The 19,390-nt window shown below is 38.3% G+C and overlaps 1 protein-coding gene across 3 annotated transcripts in view; it reads left to right on the top strand.

Moving 5' to 3' along the window:
* Positions 1-19,390, top strand: part of MID1 (midline 1) — a 249,557-nt gene that overhangs the window by 145,647 nt on the left and 84,520 nt on the right. For all 3 annotated transcript variants that reach the window (XM_061459901.1, XM_061459903.1, XM_061459902.1), the window contains exon 2: positions 1,714-2,429. In XM_061459901.1, coding sequence (XP_061315885.1) covers positions 1,770-2,429 — 660 coding nt within the window. In that variant the 5' untranslated portion in view covers positions 1,714-1,769. The remainder of the gene's footprint in view (positions 1-1,713; positions 2,430-19,390) is intronic.

Below are 19,390 nucleotides of genomic sequence, written 5' to 3'. Positions count from 1 at the left end.
CTGAACGTTGCCTCTATTTGTTGAACTTTTCTTTTTGCTGTGGTTCATACTGGGGTTATAGGTAGCATTCCTGTCACTGCCACCATGCTCCCCATACTAATTGTCATGAAGTACAGAAAGTTCAAGCAGGTTTGGTTCCCAAGGCTGCTAATGAGCCCTGAGCTCTCCTCCGCCTTAATGAACCAGGGCTTGTTTGTGAGAGATTCTTGTCCATCCCTCCTTTTCCATGGTCAGGGAAGGAGGCAAGAGTTCACACAACCAAACAATGACTTTACAGTGTAAAGACGATGCAGCTGTGCCATCTGAAGTCATCTTCAGTTATGAGCAACAAAGCTTAAATAGATTGTACTGTGAAGAGGTACAGCTCTGTGAGTGTGAAGCATAGCTTTTGCTTCTGCTTCACTGACCTGTCTGTTTGCAGCAGCGATGAACCCTTGACAGGAGCTTAGGCAGGGAGAGCTGCGTAGGGCAATTCTTTCAAAACCACTCTCTGTAACATTGAGCTCAGGAAAGGAAGCAAAATGAAGTTTCAGTTGATCTCTGATGGGATTGTACTGCTGCATTCTCCAGAAAATCCCATGCTTTTCATTTTAAAGTCATTGGTTCCTAATCCACTTCAGGTGATCATTAAAGCCACTAAAGCAAGTGGTAGCTGGCAAGTTTTAGCTGTAGAGAGTACTGACAAAAAAGTGGATGCACACACACAAACTCCTCCTAGGCAAATCACACATTTCACTATCTCACTACATTTTACTGTCTTCCTCTCTGATGGTTCTTCTTGTACCAGAAGTTAGTATCATCAGAGATTTGAGCTAAATTGCAGTTTATCATTTACTTCATCCATCTTCCTTTAAGGATTTCAGTTATGACACTGGTGCAGTACTCTAGCTGTATTTATCTTACTACAAACATGTATGTCTTGTATTTTGGGGCTTATGTGTACAGATACATGTACACAAAAGTACAGGTACATATAAATACAGTTGTGCGTGTTCTTGAAATACATGGAAGGAGTATATTAGTATATGATATATATGCCATACATATATACTAAACGTCAAATAAAAAAATAACAAATGCTTTCCTAGAAGCATTATTCCCTGTATATATACGGATATACATTTATGCAAGTAAACACAGACATGTACTTTAAATGTTGTGCTATTGCTGTAATAACAAATGAAAATTTCTATCTGATAAAATAACTATTAACCGGAATAGCGATTGTAAGGCTGTCAGTCATAATATGCTGGACTAATCCTTGCACAATGTTACACGAAGGTGAAGGTTTTTTAAGAAGTTTTACTACTAGAAGAGTGAAGCCAAAAACAGCATCTTCAGAAGAGATCTAATTTTGCTGTGATAGGCTGTTTGATGGTCATTATTTTGGGTTTTACTAATGCACAGAAACATCTGCTATTTTCCTCCATCGCCTGAACGCGAAGGGGGAAAGAAATCAAGAAGGAGCTTTTCTTTTTTCTTTTTTTTTTTCTTTTCTTTTCTAAATGAACAGCAAAGCAAAAAAAAAAAAAAAAGAAGCAATCCAGTTTTAAATACCTTGATATGTTCATGTGCAGGTTCAAAACTTTAGATTGCTCTCCCGCCTGGCGTGGTGGGTTGATAGCCCCAGGAGCAGTGGAGAAAGTTGACAACCCCCCACGGCTGACCCCTCATGTCCTCTCTAGCTTAATCGAATTTTACGTGTGTTTCCAGATAGCTGATCAGCTTCCCTGGATTTCGCTGACGCCACAGGAAAGCTTTGCCTGAAGATGGAAACACTGGAGTCAGAACTGACCTGCCCTATCTGTCTGGAGCTGTTTGAAGACCCACTGCTGCTGCCTTGCGCTCACAGCCTCTGCTTCAACTGCGCACACCGCATCCTGGTCTCCCACTGCGCCACCAACGAGCCGGTGGAGTCTATCACTGCCTTCCAGTGCCCAACCTGCCGCTATGTCATCACCCTCAGCCAGCGTGGTCTAGACGGGCTCAAGCGCAACGTCACCCTGCAGAACATCATTGACAGGTTTCAGAAAGCCTCGGTCAGCGGGCCCAATTCCCCCAGTGAGACCCGCCGGGAGCGGGCATTTGATAGCAACAGCATGTCGACTTGCGAGAAGGTCCTCTGCCAGTTCTGCGATCAGGACCCTGCCCAGGAGGCAGTGAAAACCTGCGTTACCTGCGAGGTGTCCTACTGTGAGGAGTGCCTGAAAGCCACTCACCCCAACAAAAAGCCGTTCACCGGTCACCGTCTCATCGAGCCCATCCCAGACTCTCACATCAGGGGATTAATGTGCTTGGAGCATGAGGACGAGAAAGTTAACATGTACTGCGTGACCGATGACCAGTTAATCTGTGCCTTGTGTAAACTGGTTGGGCGACACCGTGACCATCAGGTGGCAGCTTTAAGTGACCGCTATGACAAGCTAAAGGTTAGTGCTACCTATTGGCCTTTCTATCCAAATAACGTGGTTGGGAAGGAAAGCACGCTTTGGTTGCATGCCGACTTCCTTCTTTGGGCAGAAGCTGGGAAAGGTAGGAGCATGGTCTGTAATCAGACAAGGTACACATACAGATCTATATGTGCATTTGATCATCACCATTTAAAAGCTGTTAGATTTTGCTCAAGGAAAGATTTCTTAGTTGTGTGTTGAGTTTTCTATCATAAGGAATATGACACATTATACTACTATTTAGGTGAATTTTCTTATCTAGCTACAGCTTTATTCATGGCATCTGGCAGTGTTTAGTGCTGACTGCACATACACAGACGCTGATTGAAATGTCAGGCTTTTTTTGCATACACTCTGCTGTTGATTATTTTTCATTTGGTTGCTTTCATTGTAAGAAACCTTTTGCATCACTGCTAACAGGAGATGCATTTATGTGTGCTGGCTTCGGGGATGCCAGCTGCTTGTCCAGCCAGGGAAAACACATGCTGCCTCTGCTCTTCCCACACTACCTCCCACCTGGGCTCACAGGCACTGCCGTGCTGGAAACAAACCCAAAATTGTTTCTGGGCTTCTTGTGCTGTTCCGACAGTTCAGTGAGCTCCCAGCACACCTCCTTCCTGGTTCCAGCAGCCCCTGGACCTGTGCAGGACCCCTGGGCAGGGTGGCAGTGGGCAGCCAGGTCTCAGGGTGCTCTGGGGGATCTCCAGGCTGCCAGGAGAGGCAGAGCTCCTGCTGAACAGCAAGGCCAACCCAGTGGCCTCCCATCTGCCTAGGTGTATGTTCCTCTCATGCTGAGTTTGGTACTGCTGCAGAGCAAAGGCAGGAACTAAGCATCCCATGCTTCCCTTCGCCCACTCTCTCTGTAGAGTCTGTGTGTGCCTGCATGCGACTGGGGGAGGATTTTTAAAGACAGACTGCAACTGAGAAACCACAAGTGTGGAGGGCAAAGCTTATCTGCCAGCCTTCTCACACAGGATTTCAGAGGTGGGAAAAACAACTGAGTTAATAGGTTTAACTAACTGGAAGGCTTTTCTTAAGTACCTTCAGACAAAAATGTGTGGCTGCACAAGTGTATAATAACTATAGATGATTGCAGGTGAAATCTGCATATGCATGCTATGTGGATTTTGTGGCTCTTTGTATGTGCAAACATACACAGCAAGTTCTGTGATTACAGTAACATAATGAAAGAACCTTCTTTACTTGGACTGGTGAACCTGATAGCTTCCTTTCCTCTCTTAAAGGTGTTTTTATTTATTAAGGAAAACTTATTGTTTTAGCTTCCTATTTTTTTTTTTTCCCTGAACTAGTTTGTTATTTCAATAGGCAAGGATTTAGCCACAGATAATACAGAGCATGGGCCATAAATGTGAATAGAAGATGCATGGACTTTTCATGCTTTTCAATAATGCAGTGGGTTTATATCCTTAACAGGTGCTACTGTTTAGTAAGCTAACAGTGTATTGTTTATCAACTTTATATGAATAGTATGAATATGCTACTTAACAAGAAATACCTTCAATGTTAAATACAGGATTAGTGTATTTTTTAACATGTTAAAAAATAGTAAAGGTTTCTTAGTGTTATGTATGTAGATGTGCCAAGTCTGGAAAGAAAGACTTTAAAAGGCATGTCTTTTCTCTTGAGATCTTTGACTTAATACTGCAGATAGGAAAAAAAGTCAGGGTATTTTTGCATGATCTATGCTTTTCTGTGCAAAGATGCCTAAGCGAACTCTTAAAGGGTATCTCAGACAGGCAACTAACATTCATATTTGATGTTACCCAGTTTAGAAACCTGTAAAAGTCTAACAGACTACTTTCCAGCAGTCTCCTTGAAGAGTAATTCAAGTACCAATTTGATGGTTAGCATAGGCCTAAGTCAAATAACTCTCCTTATAATGGCAACTCCTAACATTATTTACAGTACTTGTATGATTTTTTTTGAAATATGGACTTTCTTTGTACCCAAACTCTCTAAAAATAATTTACAAAGACAATAATCATGAGGATTCTCAGTTGTGCTTTGATTTCTCTTTAGCTGTCATAAGGAGTATGTGGCTTATACTACTGTTTAGGTGAATTTTCATATCTAGCTACAGCTTTATTTGTGGTAGCTTTCAATGTTTACTACACATACATCGGCGCTGATTAAAATGTCAGGCCTTCCTTGCGTACGCTCTGCTGTTGATTATTTTTCATTTGGTTGCTAATAATTTTGTTATTAGACCACACAAAATCCAGTTTCTCTCCTCTTTGTCATGAAGCAGCCTATTTCACTTTGCTAATGCCAGCAATGACGTCATGCCGATTACACCAGCGATTATGGCATGTCTATACTCTGAGCCAAGGAGCAGTAGGTTAGGTGGTTTCCAGACAGATCTAGCATCCATCCTCTGTTCATAAGAAGGTAATCTGAAAACTGTATCTTTCCCTTCCTCATTGCCTCTTCCATCTCAGAAATTTGTGCTGGTTTATGTATCAGACTCTGAGAATGAGATTTTTCAGTTCCCTAGACTGGCATTTATCCCTAGGGAGTAAAGGAATGATACATGTTCACACCAGTGTTTAGTAGCTGATGGGCAACAATTTCAGGTCCATTTTCACCTTAAGGCCTCCTTTGTAAATGGTAATACAACTTCTTGAGTCATGCTACTAATGTAAATTGTAGGTATGATCTTGCAGATTGTATTAATTAATTTACAGATTATGTGCATCTGCCATTGGCAAATTCAGTGTTCAAGTGGATCAGAAATTCCTCAACTGAAAAGTGGGTTGTTGCTTGCCATATTGCTTCTGTTTTTTAATATAAGTGGAGTTTGATATATAGGCTACCCAAATCTTAAAAAAAAAATAAAATCTGAAAGAATGAGCATGTGGTAGCCAATAGTATCGTGGATTCATTAAAGGATTGGTGGTTAATTGTATCTTTAAATAAGAAAAGCGAAACTGCTTCAAGTGACACTTTCTTTCTTGTGATTTTTCTTTTTAACTTGACACATTGTTGATGCTAACAACAGCAACTGGTGTTGCTCTGGGTGTCAAGCTATGCTAATTACTTGCATTCTCTTCCAGCAGTGCTACTAATTGTTTAAAAAATAACTCGGCCTTCATTAAGCGTAGGACAAAAGATGCCATTACAATCTAGCTCCTTTTGTGGCAAAAATGAAACTCTTTAATTAGGAGTTCTGTATACTTGTCCAACAGAGGCATGTACACCCAAGTGTTTAACGGTCAATGTAATACCAGTTGTGGACTTCTCAAAATGAGAAAGTGTTTTTTCCTTTGGCAACTACAGCTCCAACCTTGAGAGGTGCTTTTCTTTCTCAACTTGCACTGGGGGCAGAGCAGGTTGAGGGCACCTGTGTTCTTCCAGGAGCAGTCCTTTCTTAGTTAGCCACACAATCACATGATACACCTTCATACTTATACTTGACTTAGTGTTTATAGATATGTTTTGGGTTTTATTTTGATAAGTAGATCATAGACAGATGCATGTTAAAAATGGAAAAACAATAAACCATGAGCAAAAGAAGGAACAGGAAATATTCTGTGAGACACTGAATTTATCATACAGTGGTCAAAATTGTGGCATAAATTAGAAATACTGGTTTGCTACATGAACAATGAGGGCTTTCAAATAGGAAGTGCAAATGCTTATGCTTAACTCACCATAGTATCTCAAAGGAAATATTTATGGCTGATTACTTTTGATACTGACTCTTTTCTTTCTTCTTGTCGTAATGAAAAAGACAAGACAATTTAAAAGTGCATTCATTATTTTTAGGGACAATTTCTAAAATTAGCATTGTTCTGTAGATGTATTTACAGTCAAGAAAGTGGTAAGAAAAAATAAAAGATTTATTTTCAATGAGACAGGGTATTTTTGTGAGAAAGAAGTTACAAGATGTGTCTGGAAAGATAATCACTCATTTAGTGTTGGCAGAGAGCCATGAAGAGGTGTAGCAAAAGAGGAAGTTAGACAGTAAGGCATATTTTTAAATGATGTTAAGACAGCATACCTCTACTGAAACCAGTGTTTCTGCTCGCCTTCATATTTACTGGGAATCTGGCAGCTGATGCATATGTTCTTGCCAAAAAATAAATTTGGCACAATTTTTGTACTGCTTAGTCAAGAAAGATCTTTTGTTGAATCAAACTGCTGTAGGTTAGCTGTGGTTCTCCATGTTTTTGTTTGAATTTTATTAGCGCTGACATGTAGTGGGCATGTTTATGAAGGCAGGACAGCCCTCTGAATGGCACTCAGGAATTCCAGAAACAAAAGACAGCTTCTTGTTTGCGCAGTTTTCACCTAGTTTTAGTGGCAGAATCCATACATCTATTTTCTCTACCCTGTTGGTTCAGGATGAGAGGATTCTTCTTCTGTAGTGTGCCAACTCAATTGCAAGTATATTTTTGATGGGAAGTAGTCATAAACTCTTTCCTCATAGGCAGAATTGTGTTCAACTCCTATAAGCCTACTTGTACTGTGTAAAGGTAGAAGTCTTTGTCAAGTCCACAGTTTCTACAAACAAAGCACAAAAATATGTCTGCTTCACTGCTGTGTACATAATGAATTAAAAAGCTTTTAATATTTAAATGTCTTTGCAGAGATACTGGCAAAATATTTGTTGAAGCTTCCCAACTATTTTTATGTGGCATTATTTAATAATTGCAGCCTAATCATTAATCTGCAATAATAATCAATATACTGTGATACTGTAAGAACCCAGTACTTACAAATCTGTACTCATAAAGTGGGGTTGTCAATAGGGGAACATTGTTTTCTTGACTGAAATAGAAATACATTATGCATATACATGTGAATGTGCGTATATACATGCATATTTATAGTGCTTGTGTTAGTATATAAAGGCAATACTGCTTACGTTTTATATATGTGTATGTAGACTTGTCTAGCATAGAAATACGTGTAATCTCTGTTAACTTCTAAGATATCTTGAATCTTGAATTTGAATAAATACACATGCCTATATTTTAAGTAAATATATACAGTTTCATATATAGGTGTAGGTCACTAAACGTATATTTGATCACATATATAAAAACTATGGAAAATATATTTGATCTCATATATATATATATAAACTACAATATTGTTTTATGTGGTATCCATTTTTAATATTCTATTGGTTTTTTTTTGTTTTTTTTTTTAGTAGCTCGGTATTTTCACATCTAAATATAGTTTCCCTGTGCACCCTTTACTGTCTTCCTTAATGGAAACTGTTCAATTAAAAGAAAATACAATTGATATGTAATGACATAGTATATCTGTGTTACAGTGTTACATTGTATTTAATAGAGTCAGAGTGTAGAAAGTTACTTTCTATAGTGCCAGTTATAGAGGTTTAACATGCAGTTAAACAACTATATCCAACCTGAAAAAAAATGTGGAACCTGTGGGCTTCCATTATTATTAAATTTTTATTGGATTAGATGCATCTTATTATTCAATTATTATTAGATTAGATGCAGGTTGATATTATTAGATTATTGTTAGATTAGATACTGCTTGAAAAATATTTTAGTGTCTTACATTTTTATGAAATTAAAATGATGAATGGTCACGTCTATTAAAAGGGAACATTATTTGATATTACTTCACCCACAAATAGATGCAAAAATATAACTAACCGGTTGTGCTTCAGTATTTGCAAATATCAAAAAATATTAAGTTGTTGCTCGGAAGAAGATCGATGTAGCAATGAACCAGTTTACTAAAAATATGTTCCAGCTGCAACTGTTTTATTAGTAATATTAAAATACTAATGTATTTTATTACACTAATATATAAATATTAAGGCAGACTTTACAACATTCTCTCTTTAGTCTAATGTTATCAGAAGGGGCTGTGGTTCCTCCAGCTGGTATTTCTTTGGTTGAGTTTAGAAGGATAACAGAAAATGTTGGGGGCATACAAGTATACTGGAAAGGAACCCTTCATTAGGGACTGTATCAAACTCAAACAGGGGAAGTTTAGATTGGATATAAGGAAGAAGTTCTTTACTGTGAAAGTGGTGAGGCACTGGAACAGGCTGCCCAAAGAAGTTGTGAATGCTTCATCCCTAGAGGTGTTCAAGGCTAGGGTGGACAGAGCCTTGGGTGACATGGTTTAGTGTGAGGTGTCCCTGCCCATGGCAGGGGGGTTGGAACTAGATGATCTTAAGGTCCTTTCCAACCCTAACTATTCTATGCCTATGATTCTCTGTCAACACACTCACACAACATTAGTTTGTTGGTTTTTGTTTTTTTTTTTTTGAGGAGAGGTGTTTCTCTGGGGGATTGTATAATTTTTAGGTTGTTTTTGCAAAGCATAAATTTTGTTGTGTTTATGACTGTGCATAATGAATTGACAGTGGATAATAAGTATTACAATAGGTATAAGTACTATGAGATTTTTTTTTTAATTTTATTTACTTAACATCCTTAAAATAATACAAGCCATAGATTTTTAAAACTTACTGCACAAATTTAACAGCAAGTTTTTTAAAAAAATGTTCACATACTATTCATTTCCTTCAATTTTTAGTGGCAATGATGGTGTTGAAGGCCTAATCTATTAAGGAAGAACAAGAGAATTAAATAAAATTGGAAATAATTCAGCATTTATTATCTTTGTTCTTATGACTCTGGTTTCTGGGGAAGCCAGATTGAACATTAAGTAAAATCCTTTTCTATGGATCTGGTCCAAACTGATAATGGATTTTATGTCCATGTTCTAGCCATGAATTTGCTTATTGTAATGACCTTTTGACTGACCTTATATGTTTTTAAGATGCTTGAAGGCTGTTGGTAGAATGCAATGCATGACACATCTTCAGAATGAGAAGTATTTAAATAATAAATCAGTAAGAAACAAAGCAATAACAATGGAAATTAAGCAAGTAGATGAGGTTAAGTGCAAATAATGAACTGTTCTAGAACACTGCGCACAGGTTGACCCTTTGTTTAGTGTCTGCATACCAGAGTAACAAAGATAGGGTTTGTAGCAGGCAAAGTTACAAGCAAGTGGCCTTTCAAAGGCAGAACATTTATGGGGTTTAGCACAACAATATGTTTTCTCATAACTGATAAATAGAATAAGTAAGCTAATTGTTTTACTGCTTTATCGGGGATGATAAAGCTAGTTGCAGGAGTATAGCTAAAAAAAACCTGACCATGGACAGCAGGCTAAAACTCATACTCTTTCGTGGCATTGAGAGGTGTGTGGAAGGGTACAGATAGGTATGTTCTACTTATCAGGTAAGTGTATATTCTGAACAAATTCTTCAGTATGCCTTATTTTAATGCAAATATTTTAAAATAATGTGACAGCAAATTTTCAGAAAGTGGTAAAGGTGGTTAGTAGTATGCTTTAAATAAGGACGCTCCCTCCCCCCCCCCCCCCAAAACCTGAATGTACATATCTCCCAATATCTGCATTGGAGAATACTCAATAGTCAGATTTCTCTCAAGCTTTAATATGTTAAATTATTTTATGAAGAAAAATCCAAATTACAACATACAAATAATGCAAAATAATAATACCTGTATGTATCCTTAGCACTGTGAACCTATACGTAGGGGTTCATACCAATCAGAAATGGTGTCTAATTTGGCAAGCCTGAATAGTCCATGGAGAGAAACTCCTCTAGAAGGTCACAGGCTGGAAAGCTGTATTGGGTTGCTAAAGCACACTTTGGACTCAAAGCCTGATGTGGGCCATAAGACTGTGTGTTTCCTCCTTCTCCCACCCCAAACCAAACCATCCAGTCCCCTATCTCCCTTGGCGCATCCCTTGACCCTCCACACAGGAAGCCTTTTCTTTTGCTAGGAAGGATGTTGTTGCCCTTGAGAATGAGCAACGCCAAGGATGTGGGACAAGAGGATTCCTGTCCTTCACAGTTTTCACATTTCATTTATAATAAACTCAAAACAGACCCTGCTCTGTTTTCCAGTTACCTAAAATCAGTGAAAAATGAATGATCAAAGCAAATGCAAAATTAGATTATCATAGTGTGAATATGCTAAGTTATCCCTAGACCTCCTGTAAATGCTTACTTCAGCAGTTCTTACCCTTTTACAGTATAAATGCTTAATTGGAAGCTCATTGTCTTCATCAGTAAAATGCTTAGGACATGCAGGGTATCTAATAGATAAGTAATATATCATTGACTTTCTTGATATGTGCCTTGATGGTGCCAGCAGGATTGCTTTTTGTGATAGCCTTTTTTAAGTTTTTCACAAATTTCTCCTTTGTGTGTGACGTTGGTCCTGTGGAATATTCCAGTTTACAACTGTGGAAGGGGAGCATATGCAGGGTTGTTTTAATGTCTTGGGCAAAACTGTTTGAGGGGCTGGAGCTCTGTGGCTGCCTCTGTGCCCTACAGGTCGTCTCTGTTAGGGCTTACCCACCAGCTTTCAGCTGTCCCCAGTTGCCAAGATGTGAGACTTTGTCCTAGCTAGAATCGCACTGCAAAATTTGGACAAATTGCGTGCCTCCTGCTAGCACCTGTGTGTTTGCACGTTCACCTTGTCTTCTTGGAAAGAATTCTGAGATGCAGAATGCTGAAAACTGGAAAGGGGAGAAAAAGGGGCAAGTAATGAGTCATAGTCAGGACTATGGTTCTGTAAAAATATTTCTTCATCTACCTCAATTATGCCACTATTGCGCTTCCAGACTCTATGGGCTATTAACTTGTTTGTATTGAATGCATGCTCAAAGTTGTGTAAGTTTGACTTCAAAAGCAAAAGATTTAAGTCTTTTGGAGTTTTTTTCTGTGCCTACAACATTTACATTTTTGGAGAAACAAAAATTTCCTGCCAAAATATAGTATCAATCTTCTGCTTTGAAACCTTGCAATTTTAGCTTCCTTACACTATGTTGACCATAATAGCATAAAGTAGCAGTATGACCCTACAATTATATTTTACAGTACGAAAGGGATCAAATGCAGTACAGATGAGAAATGTAGCTGGAGTGCCTAGGGCTAGCTTTTTCCTCTGTGATTTATCTGTTCAATTAGTTGTGATATTGAGAATGATCTTCTAAACTACAGCAGACCTCTCATCTCTAGCCTTTTAGTGGCCTAAAGAGCATTGGCTGCAGAAAACAAATGCTTAAAATTGGAAAAAGCAAGGATATTTTGGTAGAGTAATATATAATAATGCAAGTTCATATCTATATAAAAATTAAGGGGATTTTAATGAAAAAGAATAGAAAGGGAATCACTGTGGGCATCTTTTACTCTGGAATAGGTGGTATTCCACTGTACAGTCATCTCTGCCAACTGCATCTGTACAGTATAGAAATCATTTTACTTAATATGTTAATTCCCAAAGGCTCAATTAAAAAAAAAATCCTCTAATATAAGATCTTGTACATGAGGTGTAATCCTAGCTTCAAGGAATATTCATTCAGCTATGCTTAAATCAAAATACAAAGTCAAGCATTGCAGGTAACGAGAAATTTTATATGGTCACAGTAATATTCAGGCAAGCTGTTCTCATTACATAATGGGTAAGATTAAATAACAAAATGGTTTTAAATTATTATTGACTATTTCCACTAGTCAGGGGAAGCATTAGTGTTTGATTTCTTGTAATCATTCTGGTTTGAAATACAATAGCCTCACTCCCTCTTGTCCTTGGATTCTTCCGGCCTGCATGTAGGAAAAGAGGTCCCAGTGCAATTCCTGGCTCTGTATATCCTGTCTCGTGCCAGCCTAATAACAAATTGATTCTTATGTCCAAACTGATGTTAGTACACTGTTATAACAGTTCGCTCTATTGGCTGAAAACTTACACTCCCTAAACTTGAAAAAAAAAGAACTAAAATGTGTGATATTCCAGAATATAAGTTCTTTATCTAATAAGTGTTTCAGCTTTTATTCCTTAATGAACTTATGGTTTTGACACTCCATTATTTCTCCAATAGCTATTCTAAATAAAATGAAAATAAAATCCTGGCACAGTGAGAAGAGATCTTTCATGTAACATCTTGTATAAATTGCGGTAAGTAGTAATATAATGTATAGTCTTGTCTTAGAAAGCAAAAAAATTACAAAGGGCTCTTTTTGATGCCATTACTTCCTAGTGCCATACTGCACAAATTTCTTTTCTTACACCATTACTCATTATAGGCTCAACACTTGTGGGTGATAAATCATTGTTAATACCAGGACAGATGAAAATGGGAGCGGTAATCTGCTGCCAAGCTGTGTGAAGAGATGGGAAAGAGAGGGGGATGGAGCTCTTGGGTCCCAGGACTAATATCAGATGAGATTGTCAGGTACACCTTTTGTTCAGAGGTATGTCTAAATCATAATCATGAGCCACACCAGCTTTTTTTTTTTTCCCTGTATTTTTCCTTGTAATTCACACACATCTTGAAATACATACTTTAAAGGTACTAAACTCTTTTTTTATTTTTTTTTTCTTCAGAAGGTAAAAATTAACGTGTTCAGATACAAATAGGCTGGAACATCTCTAATGGCAGATAGTACTGGAAGTTTTCTTACCATGCTCAGAGTATTAGAGCTGGAGGAAGCAGCAGCTAATTTGAAGCTGATGCAAAAAAAAAACCACAACCCAACAACCCCCAAAAAAACACCACCAAAAACAATAACAAAAATGCTTCTATGATGAATATTTCAATATTTCTCTTTTCTCTAAAAGTATCCACATACGTGCAAAAAACTTTAAGACTTGTCAAACTCTCCTGTAATCTCAGTATAAACTGCATGTTTACCCTGTGCAGTTTATATTGAGATTTCATCCTATCTCTGAATAACAGTGTAAATCCAAGCTTGTAATATGTTTGAATGCCAGAGAAATTTTCCATCTCCTTTCATTAACTACTAGAGAAACAAAAACATCCTGTGACAAACTGAAAAAGAAGACCCTATGTTGCTTTACTGGTTATAAAGATTAATGTTCTCTTAGTAAGAACCCAGTGTTTTACTCTAAGACCAGCTGGCAGTTGCTCGAAGTTCATGTGTTACAGTAGCCTCCACACCATAACTCCTCTCTGTGCTCCTTGAAACATGCTGGCTATTTTGCAATGTGAGGCTACATGCCCAAGTTTTGTTATTTGTTATGATACAGTCAAACTTTAAAAGAGATTAAAGACAGGCAGCTGTTCACAACATATGTGTCTCATGGTAGAAGCATTAAGCAGACTTGTTAGACTATAGCTATTGACAGTGTATGCAAACTTTATTACCACTTTAAGCCAGCAGCATATGGAGACTAGAACTCATTCGAACTGAATTTTAGAAGTATCTATCTTAATAATAAGCTACTAAAGAGAAGGAAGCATATTGATTAGTGTATGGATGACAGTTCATTTGAGTAGCTGTTTTAAATGTTTTAATTATAGCCCAAAGACTCCAAACACATACACGCAAAAAATCCCTTGATTGATTGGTTGATTGAATGAATGAATGAATGAATGAATGAATGAATGAATGAATGAAAAACGATTGAATTACAAATAATATTTGGCTGACACAATCAGTTTAAAAAAAAATAATCAAATTTGTCAATCAAAAAATCATGGAAGCACAGGATCAGAGAATGGTTTGGGTTGGAAAGGACCTTAAATATTATCCAGTTCCTAACCCCCTGCCATGTGCAAGGACACCTTTCACTAGACCAGGTTGCTCAAAGCCCTGTCCAACTTGGCCTTGAGCACTGCCATGGATGGGGCTTCTCTGCGTCACCTGTTCCAGTGCCTCACCACCCTCATAGTGAATAGATGTTTTCATTGCCTTTCCCAATATACCTAACCTGACTATATTCTGTAAACTGTACAGGGGAGAACTACATGTGCAGATATGCAAGAGATTGGTAGAGGGGAATAGTTGGAGAGAAAGCCCCTGTGTTTTTCCCATAGTCATGGACCTTGTGGTCACTCTATGGTCTTTCCTGCAATTCCTGCTTCCCCTGTGTTGACAGCTGATGGGGCAGTGTGTCACTCCAGGATACCCCTACCAATGCTGGGGTCCTCTCATTGCACAGGGTGTTCTTCAGCTCAGCAGGAGTGAGCAGCCTTTGCTTTTCTGTAAGTGCTTGCTGTCGGAAGGAAAATTCATCTGTACATTGAAAACCCTGCCATGTGAGAGAACTCCCGCATTGAGGCTCTTTTTCATCATAAGAGGTGATAGATGCCCACTTAGTGAAAAGACCCACTTGAGATGCTTGGTGAGGTTATGTAAACTTTGGATGAATTTATATGATGATGCAGTCTTTTCTTTCATGTGCTTTAAGTACGGGCAGGTGTTGTTCTCTCCCCTGCATCTGATTACAGTCTTCAACTTAAAAAACGTGCTGCAGCTTTTGGGGGAAGGCACATTATGTTAGACATACAAATAATGTTTTCACCTTCTTTTGAGCATTTCTTATGATCGCTCTTGGGGAAAAACTGATCTTTCCATTCAGATCCACCAATTAGAGCAGCAACCATGAAGCTTTTTTTGTGGTTTTTACATTCTCTTTCCCTTTGCTGAATTAGCTTTCTTTTCAGACTTGGTAGACATGTGCTCCGGCTCTCCTGAAATTCCAGTACACCGAAATTCTTATGCAGGCAGGATGCTATGAATTACTGTAGTTCTTTTGGGAAAAGAATATTAACAGAAGAACCTTTTTTTTTACCCCTTTAATTTACTTGATTACTTCCAGCTTTGCCTGTATTTATACAAGTTGAAAAACTTTGTCTGAACATACAGTGAATTACTCTTAAGTAATACCATATCTTTAGATTAATAATTTTCTTGTAATGTCTTTTGTTAAAAAGCTGTGTAAAGAGAGTGATAAGCTAATAAAATCTTTTTCCTGAACACCTGAAAAATATTTAAATGAAGTCTGAATTTTGAAGAGTTTTAAATGTTTTCTTGATCTGCCTAAATGAGCTTGTACTTTTCACTTGAAAGCAATGTAATTTTTCTGTTGAATAAATCACTACTACTCTTTAGGAAAACTCAGACAAACTAGAAAGAAAAACTAATTTGGAGTTCTGTTCTTTAATCTCATAATGCTTAATTTCAGCACTGTTAAAGTCAGTGAAGGCTTTAGATTTTAATGTGTACAATATCAAAATAATTTTTAATAAATTAGGAAACTATTTTAGTCTAATCATTGCCTCTATTGTGTACAGAGTTGAGTGTTTGCAATATAGGAGTATAAGTAAATAGCTGGGTACAGGTAGATGATTGTAAAGAGTTACAAATTCAGATGTGGGGCAGCTTATTTTGTAATGACTGAACCTATAGTTTGCAATGAAGCTGTCACTCCAAAGAAGACAGCAGAAAACTAAAGGGGAAGATGCCTGGGTTTTATGTTTGTTGGTTGATGTATTCTAAGCATGGTAGGAACCATAGCTCACCCTAAATTTCAAGACTGGAGTGCCTCATTGAATGACTTCTGCTTGCAGAATGGCCTCTGAATCTTCTGTCACATGTTTTCCTTGGAGGAACTTGTTTCCTTCCTGAGGAGGTCTGCAAGGTCAAGGCGAACATCCGATCTTGGAAGCTGCCTGTCTCAAGGCTCCTCTCTCTGAGTCATTATTTACACAGAAAAATTCACGAGGAAAGTCTGTCAGGAACCCTGGAGTGTAGCTAAGTGCTTCAGGAATGGGAAACTTTTTTAAACTGAGCATGCCAGACAGAAGTGTTTTGAAGCTTTGGGGGTTTGTTCTCTTATATAGTATATAGGTAATTTCATTATTCTTGTTAAAGAGTTAGAATTCATGTAATTCGTTTATAGTGCTGTGAAGTAGTACAGCTTGGTAGTGTGAGTAAAAGGCCTCTTGTCCAGTCTTAAAAATTTGGCCCTATTACTACTTTTGCTTTATAATATATTTTCAGTATATACTATATTCTGTCCTGAGGCATGAGGGCTGTATTTTCAGTAGGCAGCAAGCAGCCCTGGCAATGCTGCGGTGCAGGCATGGCTGAGGTGAGACCACTAAGTCTACTCCATTTTCTCCCTCTCTTGAGACATCCAGCTGTCTTCACTGACCTCACACACTTGTGAGGTCTAGTAAGCAGTCTGGGAAGACTGCTGAGCTAGATGCTGATATTAGATGCACAAGTCAGGTGCCTAAAATGAAGTTTCCAGCAGCCAAATCAATGTAATGGCTGGTTTCTGTGTGTCCACCATTATCTCCCTCCTCACCATAGAATAGTTTGGTTTGGAAGGGACCCTCAAAGGTCATTTAGTCCAAGCCCCTCACAATGAGCCAGGACATCTTCACCTAGATTGGTTTGCCCAGAATCACATCCATCCTGGCCTTGAATGTCTCTAGGGATGGTGCATCCACCACCACTCTGGGCAACCTGTGCCAGTATTTTACCACCCTCACATGAAAGCATTTCTTCCTCACATCCAGCCTGAATCTCTCCTCTTTTAGTTTAAAACCATTACCGCTCATCCTATTGCAGCAGTGCACCCTTAGATCCCCCTCAGCATCTGTGCCGTGCCTGTCTGATACCACCCTGAGTTATGCCAGCTCTCGAGGCTGGTAAAAAAAAACAACTCTGCATAGTAAGTGAATAATTGTCTGGATGTCTAGCAAGTTGAAATGACTCAGTGATAGGGCAGACTTACTCTGGCACACAGTAAAGGTAAGGATCTTACCAAGTAGGACAGGGAGGAAAGTGGCTGAATGAACTTTAAATACTGTCCTAATCAAGGAGGAACAATTCACTATGTATAAAAGGGGGATATAGTAACTTCCCTATTGTCTATTTTTAAAGGTTGTTGCCTTTATCACCACAGACTGCTGTTAAAATGTACAGGTGTGACTCTTAACATAGAGTCAATCTGTCATAATTTGAGGAAAGCCGAAAAAAAAGGTTTTCTTCTTCTTTGAAATGGCCAAAAATATTTTTGCCAATAAAAAAACCCCAGAACTGTATTGATAAACAAAACAAAATAAACTACAGAGGTACAAAAATTGTACTATAACTATGCCTATACAAAGACTTTTTTTCAATACAAGAATTCCCTGCAGAAGTTACACCCCTCACATGAGGTTAGCATTCTGCAAAACTTCCTAATTTAGCTTCTAATGTGAAGCTGTGGCTTTTGTTGGGAATAGTGGTAGGAGAGCAAAGTTGACATCTGGCCCCTGCTATGAATTTTGCCCTATGACTAGCCTAGTTTCATCCCTAGTATTTACTTAAAACTTACTGTAAATCCTCCAGACAGTTCCAAAAAAATTAAGAAAATGTTTCACAAATCTGACTTACACTTTGTGCTTGGAACCAGTCACAGAAGCAGTTTGGTTTAGATTTCCTTGAGAAACTTTACTAGATTTCTACTAGGGATATAATCTTTTCTGCTTTGGGAAAAGTTCATCCATGAAAAATACGGACAAAACTGAGGGTTTGTTATTTATATATTAATTTTGATTTATACACATGACTTTTGAAATAGTTCTGGAATATTCCTTGAAATACTGTAGAACGGATAGATCTGGTAATTCCCTTTCAACCACAAACCAGCAGGACTTCAATAGCTGAGCTGCAACAGGTGTAGATAAGCTGTTTTTTAAGAACTCTTCTCAGAGCCTTCCCACTTTCTCACAGACTGCAGGATCAAATGGGTTTGGAAACCATGCTCACTAAACCAGGGCTATTTTAAACTAAATAAAGAGTAAATTCCAAAACACATCACAGCCAATTTGCCATTGTTTTTGCCATAAACTGTAATGAATCCTCATCAAATGAATGCAGCTGCTATGGTGCTGTATCCAAAATAATGTAATTAAATTGCTTCTTGGGGAATTTTAGAATATAAATTTGGCAGAGACTCGTTACTGGCAATTCAACAGTGAAACATTTATAATGTTATCCAGAGAGGTGATCATGCATTCTGTCATTCTAAGGACAGAGAGAGGAGAAACAGAACCAGGATGACAAATGGCCAGACCAGAATCTGAAACAAGAAACTGCAAGAGTTTAAGGCTAATCCAAGCCATGCTGGAAAGCCTTTTGGGAAGGCAAGGATAGGACAGGAGGAGAAACCCTGGGTGGGTTACATTAGGAAAACTCTGCCACGCTCTGTGGTGACAAGGTCAACAAGGAAAGAGGGTCCACCAAAAGGAGCCTGCAGGAGCCACAGCTTTGCCATCACCAGAGTTGGAAGAGTCACATCCCTGGTAGATTAGAGAACTACCCTAATCAGGCAAGGGTAGTTCTGGGATATCATGCCCAGAGCTGACTCATCCTCCCTGCCTGCTCCCATACAAAAACATACACTCCCATCCATGCTGTCAGTGAGTGTGTGTGTGTGTATACTTGATTGTAATTTAAATGACCAGTTTCCAGGGGAAAGGAGTGATATTGAGCAGCTTTGTCTCCAGTGTGATGAATTTGCTGGAGCTGTCAGGACCCGGGCTGGCATATGGAGATACTACGTACAACTAAAATATCTGTAAAAACTTCCATGATGAGTGTGCTGGACACACCAACGCTGTGTTTGCTTGATCAAACAAGCTGTCATTAAAGCATCAGGAGTTACAATGAAGTGACTACTATAATAATTTTCTTGGCTGCAAAACTGTAAAACCAAAACAAGGATCATTCTGTCTTATCAGAAAGCAGGTGTTATTTCTGATTTGTGTTAAAAGTGACCTCAAAATAAGGTATAATTTCAGGAAAGAGGAACTTGCATTGGGGTTAAATCTCAGCCTTTAAATGTTTATAGCTTTAGTATGCCGTTTCTAATTTGGCATATATGAAATACTGCAGCTTAGAGCATACTTTAGTTTAACAAATATTTTTCTGTTCCTTTATACGTTAAGCTCTTGTGATTGTGTTTCCAATATGAATATTCAGCATTATGGCATCAGAATTGGATATCCATGAATATTTAACATGACTTGTTCTCAAAGGAGTTATCTAACACTTCAGCTCAGGGACAGCTGATCAGATGAAG

The sequence above is a fragment of the Pezoporus flaviventris genome, unplaced genomic scaffold (genome assembly GCF_033815535.1).
Source record: "Pezoporus flaviventris isolate CSIRO_AGI_PZ_B2104156 unplaced genomic scaffold, CSIRO_AGI_Pfla_v1 ptg000030l, whole genome shotgun sequence".
Lineage (NCBI taxonomy): Eukaryota > Metazoa > Chordata > Aves > Psittaciformes > Psittacidae > Pezoporus > Pezoporus flaviventris.
The sequence above is the reverse complement of the archived record's forward strand: the minus strand, read 5'-3'. Positions and strand labels throughout refer to the sequence as shown.